The sequence below is a fragment of the Brachyistius frenatus genome, unplaced genomic scaffold, assembly GCF_029030835.1.
Source record: "Brachyistius frenatus isolate BFR_SWC_R1_liver_20210118 unplaced genomic scaffold, ASM2903083v1 Contig_234, whole genome shotgun sequence".
NCBI lineage: Eukaryota > Metazoa > Chordata > Actinopteri > Embiotocidae > Brachyistius > Brachyistius frenatus.
In genome coordinates this window covers 100707-114740 of record NW_027210833.1, presented here as the reverse complement: position 1 = coordinate 114740, position 14034 = coordinate 100707, and the positions used below count along the sequence as shown (strand labels likewise).

Genomic DNA, 14034 nt, shown 5'->3' with positions numbered 1-14034 from the left:
CACAGTGTTTTAAACCCGGCGGTTGTCTATGCTCCAGTGTGTGTCACCACAGTTTCTATTGCAACAGGGGAGAGTATCTAGGCAGACATAGGGGCTACAAGAGCCCCCCAAAGCGTAGTTATAGGAACGAAAAACATTCTAAGGACCCAGATCTGAGCAGCTGATGGACCAACAGTAAAGTCCAGGCTTTGTTTCTTTGTTTGTTTTCATGTTTCTTTCCCTTTCTGTAAAGAAAAACCTTCAGAGGGAATTTGAAGCTATCACACTTTTGATACATCAGCAGACATTTTCTGAATCTTCCCGTGGAAACACGATTCACAAGGTACTGGAGGAATTTTTAAAGTTCTTGGACATTAGTTCTTGTAACTTTTGGACGGAGCATCTGATGATTTTTGTCCAGAGCTCATGGCCCTGAAGTGGAATAAGCAGTAAACTAATTGGACGTAAGTGTTCCTCTTAAGTGTAACAGTGCTTCATAGGTTTCCCTGCCCAGATAGAGATAAAGTTCTGCAGGTAAGATGGAACGGATGGTCACGACTGAAAGAAGTGAAAATGATCTTGTTTAAATTTTAAGCCTCATTCTTTCTTCTTCAGGCATTTGGGGCACTGAAATAAGATGAAAACACAACGACACATCACTTTAACACTTAGCAAACAGTTTGATATTTGTAGTTGTGTTTGTGTCGACCTGATGAATGGACGTTGTTATTTGTTCAATATTTGATGTTTTCGGTCTCCACTCACTCCTGAGAAAAATATCAGACTCTTTAGCCACTGAATACTCACTATGTCTGCTGCTATTGTACGATGGTTTATAAAAGCTGGTTTATTGAGTGGATGTTGCATCCACGAACCCAAAACAGTGAGCTCCATAATGCTTGAAAGCTTTGAAGAATGAAGATGAACTGCAGATTTGGTAATAATTGATCTATAGAGTCATCCCTACAAACACTGCAACTCACAATACCCAGCTTTAGACAAGAAATTCAAAAGGATCTTTTTACTAGTTTTATGAGAAACACCTCGTAGTTTGCATTTCAGGAACTCTTGATTGTGTTTTTTGTAATGTTTTCTCTAATTACATGTCTTGTTAATATTTTTGATCTTTTAAGATGTAATGAGCAACTAATTTCCACCATGAACAACAAAGGCGTATACAAGATGGCAGTTGGGATATTGGGAGATTTATTTGGAATGTACAAATTTGAAACTGTTATATGACTATTATACCTCAAGAAGAAATATACATATATTAGTTGTGAATGGCACATGGACATGTGATAAGATACAACAAGAATGAAAAGCAAACAAAACACAATGATTAGTATTTGCATTTAGAAGTTCTACTTCCATTGGTTGGTTGCTAAATGTGCTGCTGCTGCTGCTAGATGTTCCATGTGGTCACTGAGCTTCTCTGGATGAATACAAAACACACTGACCAACAATACATGACATTTACTATGGACATACAGAAAGCTAGTGCATTTGACAAACAGGACAGAAGCTCTTGGCTTAATCTCATCTCTGACACTATCTATTCAAATGCTGACTTTTAAACCTGTCCGTTAGGCTTTGCTTTTGTCCGAACTGTCTGGCTCTGCAGTCTCCCCTCCGCTGCCAAACCTCCGATTCAGCTCTGACGTCAACACCAAGCAGCATGATTTCTGTTAAAGAACAGAAGTAAATGGTAAAGAATAAAAGCACTCCATAGAGGGACCACACCATGTGATACTCTGCCCTACCTTGCCATCCTTAGCTTGGTTACGGGCCTTGGATAAGAGCTCCAGCAGGGACAGCAGGAGCCCGACGCCCAATCCCAGGCCCAGGAGGAGGAAGAGGCCTCGCAGCTCATGGGGTTGAAGGCCCTCGGTCATGTTGGACCTGTCGGTGCTCATGCAGCTGCTGGTCCACCACTTTTCCCGTAGGTACGTTAACGCACCGGACTCACTAAGCTGGAGGATGGCAATGGTTAGGTTTTTCACCAACGGAGAGCCTGGTGGGGCATAAAGAAGTGATGGGTTAGAAACCACAAGCAGCTGAAACCAACAAGCTGCTGCCATAGTAGCCTCCACTCATGGTTGCAGGCTTTCCATCAGGTGCAGGAGGGAGTTGTTCCTAGTCAGTAGCAAGAACATTAGTGATGTCCAAAACTGATGTTGGCGGATAACGTCTGGCTGGTAGTCGTAGTAGTAGTAGTGTTTCAGTTCAACTCTCATGTTGTGGAGGTTGAGTACAAACCAGACCCAATTTCACTTCGTGTATATATGGGTCTGTCCACCCTCCATAGGGAAATGTTCGCAGTTGTTCCATCCTACCAGGTGTAGACCTCCCGTTAATTTGAGCCAATCAGCATTCGCTAAAACCGTCCGATACTCTGCCACCGCTGCAGCATTTTTTAAATTGTTTTAATGAACTCCAGCAGCCTGACGAGGTGCCGAGCGTTTATTCCTCACTGAACTCTGAACGTTCCGTGTTTTTTTTCGGGCGGAACAAACGCAGTTAACCACCGACAGTGGTTGCTGATTGGTCCGCCCTTCAGAGCGGCTGTGCAAACGCTAATAGGAGGCGAGTTACCGGGCGGTTATGACAGCGAAGAGAACTGAAGCTGTGAGCGACAGTCAGCGCAGCCAGGCGAGGGGTTGAGGTCTTTTACAAGCAAAGTGGAAATAACAATTCTTTATGGAGCTGGCTTTATGCATCGTAGAGCTGCCATGCTCAAACAGTGGAGGGACTAACACAAACTGTCAGATGGACTCTTCCACTAGGAAAGAACTCATTGACTCTTTTATTTAATTTATTGATTAACTGTACTCCAGTTCAGTTGTGTATGTGGGCTAAATCTTGACCCGCTTCAGCAGGTGGTCCTAAAAAAAGCTCCACCTACTTTAAAGCATCATCTAATCTCGAACACAACTGTTACATTGCAAACTAACTTCCGGAAGTGAAAAAGCAGCTTTGGAAGCTCATTGTTGTATAAAATATGGGGATATTAAAACCATTAATTTTTGTAGTAAAGAGGCCAAGTTCAAACCACAAAAAACAACCCCCGACCAAAAGAATGTGGATGGGGTGACATCGCTGCCCATGTACTTTTGGTGGTGTTTTGTATTTCATCTTAAAAGCAGACTATAATGGATGAGGACACTGTCAATTATTCTGAATTGCTCCAACTTAAAAACTCATGTTCCAAAGCCCCTTTAAAAATGTGAGTTAACTGAACTTTAATGAAACTAACCATCAATAAGTTCAATAAACGTATGATTTTAAGTCGATATCATCATAACACTGATAATTGTTAGTGTCAGATGTGCTTACCATTTACATATCAATTATTATGAAAAACCCACTAAATTATAATAATAATAATAATATTGTTATTTCAGACACACAGCAATAATGCGTCATATCAGTTTTTTTACAATACAAAAAGAAAGGTCTCAGAAGCCGTTGAACTCTTCAACAGTGCAACAGTTCACTAATATACTAATCATGTTTGTTTTGCTCACTAAATTGGCCTCGCAAAAACCAGCATACTTTCCCAGAAAACATCCGGTCAGATGCTGTCAACTCACCCAGAGGTGCCGCGATGCTGTAGGCTCTCATCGAGATGACTTCCTGTGAGCGGGTCAGTTTACAGTAGCGAGCCACTGCCAAGTCCAAGGACACTGCTTCGCCAATAAAGGCAAAGTTTCCCTCCTGGGCGCGGCGAACACCCTCCTCCATGCTGGATACGAAGCTTTTCTTACGCTCCATGTGCTGATAGATACGCCGGTACACGGGGTTGTGGGAATTCTGGGAAAGAAAACAACGACAAATGAACATTTACATCAACCTACCCCAGATGATAATAATTAAGCAGCTGTAATGACTTTGAACCCTAATCGGGATTGTGCCTTGAAGAAGTGCATGGTGGATCCGGCGTCAACGGTGCCATAATCGATCACGTCCTGATTTGCGAGTTCCTCAAAGCTCTTGATGGAAATGTGCTTGTTGTTCGAGTGCAAGATGGAGTTGAAGTTGCCAAAGTAGCAGGCGAGTAGCAGGACGGCAAACACCCACCAGATGGCACTGACTACACGTCCAGACAGGGCTTTAGGGTGAGGACCAGCACCTGAGAGGACAAAGACAGCGGGCAGGTTGCTGCAGCTGCACAACAGAGTAACCAGTAAACAGCGGCAGTTTGGCTGAGATGATTGATTTAAAGACAGAGTTCACTGCTGATGACCAGCACCTTGAATCTTGTTACAGGATTTAAAATGGAAACAAGCGGACTAAAGAAGGGAATGCATGATTTATCAAGTTTATCAAAGCTTTAAAACATTGTTGACTGTATGTGCATCACTAAATTATAACCCTAACCCATTTTAAGATGGTTCTAAAGCGGTATTGCTGTCAAAAAAACATATCAACAAAGTGTTTGTTCAAGAGAAAAAAATAATACAATATTAAAAAGCAGATGAAATGATTGGAAGGGTGTAGAAAAAAATTGCTTTGACTTGACTGTGACTGTACTTAAACCATTAGTTTAGTTATCCTTATTCTTCGAGCCACCAAACTCAACATTTACTGCATTGCTCAGTTTTGCATTTTTTTAAGAGCATTTCAGATGTCTGTCGGGCTTTACAGAGTTTTGCATGGGAACATTGTACAACATAATACACAACAATGTGTATAGTTATTTGAGAACAAGTAACAAATAGATTTGGAATAATCTGATGACTGGAGGACTAATTTAATTTAGTATTTCCCAGTCGGTCCTCTAGTGACTCATCATTATTGACTATATAGTCATGGATTATAAATTATTAGAGAAGGACTGAACAACACATCAACTATCTGGTCGTTCTTAATTTGTTCCTTCCTTGTTCTTAGGTACTATTCAGCCCTTTTGTGTCATATTCGATAGTGTTGCAGTGTATTTATTCTGAGAGAGAGTGTTGTGAGAAACCCAAGAGGTGCAAGAGGTGTGTCTTTCTATGCCTGCAGTTCAGTTTAGCTGACTGCTGCGTTACCTTGCAGGGTGAGAGCTCCTGTGATGTACCAGAAGCTGTGCAGCAAAGTGAAGCTGTGTTCATCTGTGTCTGGCTCACTCCATTCAGTAGGACTGATCCTGCACAACAATGAAAAGGCTTCATGAGCAGCGATGTTGAAGATGCATTTATATTAGACTGCTTACTAAAATCAAATATGTCATGTATCAGCACACATCTGTGGAGTTACTGACAAGGTACACATTAGTCAACACTTCTTATTAAAATTCAAATAAGTCATGAGTCACAACAGCAGGGCAGTTTTAAACATACATGTTGTAACCAAGCGGCAACCTCCGGCACTGAAAAATAAAGCCAACCTGAGTGAGTCAATCCCCATAGAGCCTGATGTTAGAATGCCAAACTTCACAGCAGTAAATACAATGCTAACAGCCCGGTATGAAAAAGGGTTTGGTCTCTATAGTTTATTTCCCTGCTCAGGACAACCATACAGGAGGTCAATATTTATATAGCTCCACCATTTAAATTATATTAAGGCTTAAAGTTTTAGTCAACCAGAGCCACTCAGACAGACATTCTCCACGGCACAGGCTTCAGTAATCAGGCTTTTTATTATTAGTCTCAGCTCCACCCACGCACCACCTCTTTACCCATGTTGGGATGTTGGGATTAGTCAGGAATTAAGTGGAAGTCAGTCACTGCCAAGAAACGCACACACACTTACATGAGATGATATTTCCACTGATATAATGTAGAGTGAGTTTAGAAACACAGATTATTACTGTGTCTTAGAGGACAGATGCATTTATGTCTGTGAACACATCTGGCTAGAATTTGCCTCAAACCTCATGCAGAAAGGTTACAGCAGTCAGATTTCACTCCATCTTCAATGTTTGAAAGTTGTTCTTTTGAATCTCTTTGTTATCTTTTGATTGACTTACCATCAAAGAGTCGTACGGCATACAAAGGTGTGTGTGTGTGTGTGTGTGTGTGTGTGTGTGTGTGTGTGTGTGTGTGTGTGTGTGTGTGTGTGTGTGTGTGTGTGTGTGTGCAAGAATCAATCATGTTGCTCTGATGTCATCCAAGTGCAATTGCAACCCCACAGTGTATTGCAGAATAGTGATACAAGTATGCAACAATATCAGTGACATATTTAACACAATAAAAAGCCTCTTCCTGCAGGTTTGGCTCGATTTAACTTGAGTATGACCGCAGACAGAAAAGGCAGTAAAACCAGCTTTGTTACTAAATAGTTCATTTGGTGATGCTGTCTGCAGTAAAAAAAAAAAAAATTCATGATCTAAAGGCCAAGTGATGCTTTTCCTCTCTGGACTTCGCACACAAAATCTGCAACAGTGTGGACCGTATGTATCGCAAGTCTGAAAAAATACTCATGTAGCAGAAGAAACATAATGGGTGTTTGTTTTTTGGGGAGTTTGTGGCACAACATTGCCATTCTACACCTTTCTAACTCATCTATCTAAGAAAACGAGGATGCACAGATGGTGTTAAACTCTGGGCATTGTAAAGCGATAGTGAGCATTACATTCAGCACTAAAAACAATAGGGTAGGTCTGTTTGTAAGTGAAGCAGTCTTTAGAGGACCCTTGTTTTGTATGTTTTCCACTAATGATGCCCAAACACTGTGAAATTCCTAATTCTTCAGAAAATCCTGCGCTGTGTCCTGCTGCTGTGCTCGGGACGGGAAGGCAACAAACTCTGACTCGCGTCTACGTAGAAGACTGGCACGTACTCAATAGTCAGCACACGCCAACACAGAGACCATGAATTGTAATTATCCATCTAAAAACTTTCGGTTGTTTGTTAACTTGAAAAACTTGTAGTCACTACCAGCTCAGTGGCGTCAACTTCAAACTGACACATTCATTAAGTGGCAAGACAGTAGAAAAAATACTTTACAGAGTAAATTTAAAATGTTTTGATCAGAGATGATATAGAAAACACAACCTCTTTGTGCCCAGGAGCTGCAACCCTGTTTCTACTGCAGAAAAAAGAGTGGCTGTGACATTTTGATGGATGTACTTACCTGCCCACCAGGAAAATGCAGAGACCCGTTAGCAGGAAAGCAATGAGGACACCGACCCACATATCGATGGAGAAGGGTGACAGCAGGCTGAAGGTGCTCTCTTCAAAGGCCACGTCTTTGCTCAGGATGAAGCCGATTCCTGTTTGCATGAAGGGGGTGCTCATGTCCACAAACTGCTCTCTGACCGCAGTGAGGGTCAGCGGGGCCAAAGCCAGGTCGGCCTCCTGATGGAGGGTACAGGCCATATACAGGTGATGCAGTACAGCTGACTGCACATTTTTCCATTTGCATGCAAAATACTATATAAACTACGTTTGACTCCAAGAATTTGGTCATTGTCAGGACAAATGGTTTCAAAGTATTGACACCATCATGGAGCTAAAACTATAATACTAAAACAAGCATCTGGTGGAAGTTTATCCAGACATAAGGGACATCTGGAAACAAAACTTAGGAAAAAAGATGTAAAGCAACAGGGAAACTCAGTGTTCAATCATTACATTACTTATTTTTAAAAAGGTTTTACTCCATTTATTAAAGTCATTTATGATACATTTGATTTATATTTGAATACGTTGGGTCTATATACACAGACATGCATTTAAAGCTGAACTAACGCATCCTTGTCATATACAGCCCTGAGGATACCATGGTGATACCATGTGCAGTATATACTCCAACATGCATGTAGTTGAAGGTTTATTACTTACCCCTCTCACGACCTCACCAATCATGCCGTTCCAGTTGCCACTGGATTCCATGGATCCGTATCGGTTGTCCTTCACCAGGTGCAACTTATACTTGAAGCCCAGTTTCTTGGAGAGCTCAGAGATCAGGTCAATGCAGTAGCCCTCCAGCTCTGAGCCTCTGCTCATGGTGTACGGGTCTTCCTGAGAAAACACAACAAGGAGTGAGGTGATACAATGCTTTGAAGATAAAGGAAGAAAAAAAAAACATAACTATATATCTATATCTATTTTGGCTCTAAATTTAACAATATGAGTGTTGGTAATTCTTTGATTTAAGAGGACTTCAAGGATTCAAGGGCTTGAAAGGCACTTTAAAAAGACCAGTGCAATGTGTGCCGTGTGCGCTCGTGTGTCATGGTAACAGTAAATAGAATTCTGCTTTTTATACTTTAAAACTGTTTTTTTTAAAAATGTCTGTTGCCATGTTGGATATCAATACCCATTTGTTTGGAACTGGAGGTCCGCTCATATTAAATGTTGCTAATATTCCCATTGCACAGATAAACTGTGTGCACAAAACTACAGTACAAACTACAGTAAACCATAACATTTTGTTATATTGTCGCCTTATACTAAAATCATTTACAATATTTTTTTCCTTCCATAAATCTGGGTTCAATGATTTGATGACAAAGCTAAAAGTGCATTTTTTTTTTTTTTCCAAATTTCACCAATTTATTTAAAAGGAACATTTTTAATATTACATTCACATCAGTATTCAGGCGCTCGACTCAGTGCTTAAAACCCCATTCCCAAAAAAGTTGGAACACTGTGTAAGATGTAAATAAAAACTGAATGCAATGATTTGCAAATCCCATAAACCCATATTTATTTTTTTTGATTTATTATTTTTTTTTGTTGATTTTATACACTTTATTAATCCCCGAGGGGAAATGTATTCGCTACAGCAGGGGGGCTGTCAGGGGGGAGATGCTGCAGCAGGCTGCCACTAGCGCAGTGCCAGGTAACCTGACCTGAGGTGCATGTTTTTGGATGATGGGAGGAAGCCGGAGAACCCGGAGAGAACCCACGCAAGCACGGGGAGAACATGCAAACTCCACACAGAAAGGCCCAGGACCGGATTTGAACCCGGAACCTTTTTTGCTGTGAGGTGACAGTGCTAACCACTGCACCACCGTGCCGCCCTAATTTATTTGATTTAATTGATTTAATTGATTTAATTGAAAATAGACCAAAAACAACGTATCAAATGTTGAAATTGAGAAATTATATTGTTCTATGAAAAATATATGCTCAGCTGTAATGCAAGGGATGCAAAGGATTATTGTTAGTAGAAGGCAATAACGATGACAGTTTGTGCAATTATATCGTTGGCAATACGCTAACTTTGAGGATATGCTATCGGCTTTATAGTTGGTCAACTGACACTTGAAGCAGATGCACTTCATGCTGAGAGGAGAAAGCCTGTTGTTCGGTGCTGTCTGTCTCTATATAAACGTATCTCGTGCACACAAAATGTTATCTAGTGGCCACGATTTAGCATCTCGTGGCCTCGATTTAGTAATTTGTGCACTCAATTTTTTTTTTTTCCTCTATGGACACTCCATAGTTAAGTTAGCTGTTTATTGTTATGTGGTTTAGATCAGGTAATGGCTAGCTCAGTCAGTTTGTCGTAGCAGGTGTTGCTGACCGTGTTTGGACAATTCCAAATGGATGATTAGTTCAACTAATGACAACATAAACTGTACCAAAAAACATTTTAAATGACATATATATGGCTTGGCTGTGGCTTTTTCATGCTATTAGGTCCTGCTAAAAACAGATAAACAAGCTATAATCTAAACTATATATCCAATTGCCATTTGTTTCTACCCACTACTGGATCCATGCAATCTAACTTTAAAATAATCAATTAGAAAAAACTAAAGAAACCTACTAATTAACGGCAAGGCAAGAATATGTAAATTTGAACAAACTGCCTAAACTCTGAGAGCTGATATTACAGACATCTGTGACCCATCAGAATCTGTGACCTGTCCGAATATTTGGTGTCTTCAAAGGGGGTCATGTTTACAGTGAGAAGAGTCAATATATGCCCCCCTCATATGGGGCGGTGCCTGGGTGCTACAGTAACTCACTATCACCTCCCACTGTACAAAGTGGTATTACAACATGGGATTATATTTTACAAATTTAACCTATAATGCTTCCTTTAAGTTAATTTTGATTTGATTATATTCTTCATTTTATTTTATTTTATTTTATACTTCAGAGTAAGTGTGTTATTTATTTGTTATTTGTTTTTCATATTGACTGCAATATTTTCAAATATTTTTTTCAAAATAAATGACAACAACTATGAATTTTGCGTACTTTTCGACAGTGTAGGTGTAGCTAAAGGAACACACTTTCAAAATTTTGCATTACATACTTACATTCTGAAATAATACATTATTGCATGTGACAAATATCAGAGGTATAAACTGTAATGATTATTTATGAAGAAGAATTTGGGTAAAATGTGAATATTTGCTTTCGGTAGTTCTTCCAAATCCTCCTCCAAAGTCTGTCTAACGAAGAGGTTTGTTTACATCTTGTCTGAGCTAGTGGCCAAACTACAAAAAGGAACTTTCTTGTATTCTGGACTCTATTTCACAGCTGCACCTGGAGAAATGCAAAAACAAAGAATACCTTTATAGTGGTGATGGATAACTCCTTGGCATCTAGGATAGAAACAAAAGAACAAACACAATAATCAGTGTTTGTTTCCTTTAATGAAGCAATTCAACTTAATTAAGCATGAGCTCCAGCACAAAATGAGAGGATTTAGTTTAAGCCAGTTCTGTGGCTGATTAGTGGTTTGGTTTCAGGACTTCAAACGTATGTACAAATCAGCTCCTGAAAGCCGAACGAAGCACATTGTTGGCTCCAGTCTCCTTCACGTGTTTTTCTCTCAACCACAGCAGTAAATAAGCCAAACAGCCATTGAAGGACAACCACGGTCTTGTTATTGGTTGTTTTTCAGGAGAGCTGAGAAAGTTGGTCTGTAGTGAAGAGAGCAAGGAACAACAAGAGGGGTAACTGGGCCCCTGCGAGGGGATCAAAGTGAGGACCCGTTCTTGAGGATGTTATTCACCGTCCTACTTCAACCCCCTCCTTCACCATGTAATCAGAGCAGGGGAGGGAGCCCCAGCCCATCCAGTCTGTCAGTACTCATGACACCCACAGTTGTTTTCTATTTGCTGTAACTGTAACCAATGGCATTCGCAGCATGTCCAGCGGGACCTAACATGCCCTGCCAGGGTTGGTCAGAGTCAGGCTTGGGGACGAGCGGAGGTGCCAGGGGTGCAAGTTCTTCATAATTGCATGCCATAACAAAAGCTGGCCTGGTTGGGTCATATAAAACCCATGACACCCTGTCAGCTTCCTCCAGAGAAGATGGCAGGACCTCGGATCTGCGGAGATGCCTGTCATTTCCCTGCCTGCCTGCGGAGTCCTCCCCAAACACGGTTAATTGATTTATCACAGTTCTTTTTGGATCACAGCGAGGCGGTTGCCCCTCCACTGGTGAGAAATGGGATTCAGAGGGTACTCCCTCTGTGCTTTGATAGGACTCCAGCAGTCGAGCCGGGCCAGCGGGGAGAGAGCCTAATGTGAGGAGTGATTTGGGAGCGTGACCCTGTCTCAATAGTCAGCCAGAGCCTGCTGGCAAAGGGCTGGGCTTTAACGCTGTAGACAGTTTACAGAGGCAAGACTGCTCTGGGACAGGACATTTTCTCACTGCCTAAGTAATTGGGCGGAGGCTGTAAACCGTGAGAATGTAAATTGACCGACTGGCATACATGTTTGCCACAGACAGAATTTGGTCAAAGAATGGATTAAAACTGAAATATAAATTAATAATGTGGAGGTTGTACTTGCCAGCAAAATGCTAGAAGCCTATTTCAAAATGGTGAGTCTCTTTTGTTTTTAAATAAAAAAATGTAAAGTAAAAAAAACTCTGGCCTTCAATAGAATTTGGATTAGCGGGGATCCCTTCACCTCAAAAATGTATTTCCCTCACCAGAACAATTTTATGATTCTACAAAACCTTGTGTAAGATGATTGGCAGTAATTGTTTAATGTCTCATGCAAATGTTCTTTCCTTCTACATGATCTCAATAAAAAAAAAACATTTTGGTGAAAATGTTTGATTATTAATGATGAACTATGAGCTATACAGCTAAAACATTTAAGATTACCTTAGGATGGATTTTGTGCTTTTAAACAAGTGAAACTGGCACAAAACATTGGACATGGTTGTATTTAAAAGATGATACATAGACTACATACAAAGCTCAGAAAATAGTAGACCAAAACGTCTTGAAGAAGCATTCTCCCTATTTGTAAAGTTTTTATGAAAATCAATTTTGAAATATCAGTTGACATTTTTTTTTTCATTTTCATCTTGTTATGGGATCTCAAAGATTGGTGGATGTTGGAGCACGCCATTTATAATTACGTTTTATGTAACCATCTTAGTGCTTGATCATTCTAATTCAAGAATATAAATTGGAAACTAAAATATGGGAATATTGTTCTCAGGCTCTGTCCACTGACATCCAACTCACTGTGCTCTACTTCCAACAAAAGTAGTCTGCAGATCCACGATTTCAAGCCAAATCCTCTCCAGTTCATTGGGAGTAATGATTGCACTATTACACGTGGGTAAATATAGTTCTCAGCAGGGATCGCTTTGCATGGTCTGGGAGGAACAACAGCACCCGCAGCAATGTGGTGACAGTCCAAATAGTTTCTTTACAATTTTTGAGATCTCTTTAGCAAAGACAACATTGAATATTGCAGCAAAAGATAAGGTGTTAAACCCCGACAGAGGAGAGATTAAGTTGTAACATGAAGAAAATCATTGCAAAAGTGCAAAAAGGTAAAGTCTGTAATATAACGCTGTGTTCTGCAACAAAAAGATGAATCATGACAACCCTATGTGTAATTTCACTACAATTCTGGCCTCCGGTCAGGGACTACAGGTGGAAAATAATCCAAATCTGGTGCAATAAATGTACTGTCCATTGGTCCTTTTAGATAAACTGTGTGCAAAGCGTTGCAGGTAAATTGCACACACTCGTCTTACCTGCAGTGACGACCCATGCAGTCAGGGCTGCTACACACAAGACCAAAGCCCTGCAGATTTTCATGTTGCCACAACACTAAAAGAAAAGAACAAGATAACATTTGAGTTCTTTAGAAATAATTATTGACACCAATAATCTCAATCTCAATTTCTGAATTTTACATATAACATTTACAGTACCTGCAAGGATTATGTTTGAATATGTTAGGTTAGCTATAGAACAAGAATATCCTTACCTTCAAAATAATGTGTGAGAATTCACAAGAAGTCTTGTAAGTGGGCAGTGGGAAGGACTGTGTGAAGCAGAATGTGGTGTGGGTTTATATGGTCAGCACGAGGAGGGAGGAGGTAGGAACTCAGAGGGGGATAACTGTCGTGATTGTTGACCAGATTCAAGTCTGAAGAAAGATTATATCAAATTACTGGAGCCAGATGTATTTTTCGAATGTCAAATTGTTAAAATGTTTACACTTGTAAGAATAAATACATGCGTACGTACAATACATGCTCACACTTGTATGAATAAATACATTTGGGGTAAGCCATGTTTCTCCAACTATTCCAACTGAAAACAGCAAATAAACTGATCCGAATGATTACAGTATACTGCTGTCTAAGTGAGAGTTGTATTTTGTCGGTTTGATTTTAAACCCATTACTTCTAGACTTTAGTGTAACTGTTACCACATGTGTTTTAAATTGTTACATAACAGGATTTTTTTTTTTAAAACAAAGGAAGTGGGTGGGGTTGAAGGTTTGGAGTTTGGCAGGTTGGGGTTGGGTGGTGGTGCAATGAGCGTACAGATGGATGAATTGGCAGTCACAAGAGAGTCAGCGGAAGAGATTTCTGTTTTGGAGCGCATTTTCTCTCACTCCATTCGATGACTGACACCTCAGCATAAATTATATCTCTCCTGTAAAACAGCAACTGCGAGAACATCTGATGGTCACTGAAAGACACAGAGAAAACCGCATGCAGAAGGTTTTGTAATTTGAGGTCAGGGTGCAATTTATACCTTGTTTGACATCTGTTAAAACTCCTCCAAGCCCCTAAAGTTAAAACCCTAAGGTTCCATAATCTATAGTAATTACAAGTAAAATTCCTGAAGGTCAATCATTTGTTTTAGGAATATTCATACAACACAAACCAAATTAG

At 40.3% G+C, this 14034-nt stretch overlaps 1 protein-coding gene across 1 annotated transcript; it reads right to left on the bottom strand.

Moving 5' to 3' along the window:
- Positions 1-1164: 1164 nt before the first annotated feature.
- On the bottom strand, positions 1165-13212 carry LOC138633734 (probable glutamate receptor). Its single transcript, XM_069720127.1, has 10 exons — positions 13116-13212; positions 12880-12955; positions 10440-10471; positions 7749-7928; positions 7039-7262; positions 5013-5110; positions 3894-4111; positions 3573-3792; positions 1743-1993; positions 1165-1664 (listed from the first exon to the last, which is right to left on the bottom strand). The coding sequence occupies exons 2-10, from the start codon at positions 12941-12943 to the stop codon at positions 1566-1568; spliced, it is 1386 nt and encodes a 461-aa protein (XP_069576228.1). The 5' UTR covers positions 12944-12955; positions 13116-13212; the 3' UTR covers positions 1165-1565.
- Between the last annotated feature and the right edge of the window lie 822 nt (positions 13213-14034).

Coding starts and splice junctions, on each gene's coding strand:
- LOC138633734 (XM_069720127.1), bottom strand. CDS start 12,943: ATGAAAATCTGCAGGGCTTTGGTCTTGTGTGTAGCAGCCCTGACTGCA. Junction 4,112..5,012: donor AGGAGCTCTCACCCTGCAAG/GTAACGCAGCAG, acceptor TTGTCCTCTCAG/GTGCTGGTCCTCACCCTAAA. Junction 3,793..3,893: donor CCACCATGCACTTCTTCAAG/GCACAATCCCGA, acceptor TTTCTTTCCCAG/AATTCCCACAACCCCGTGTA.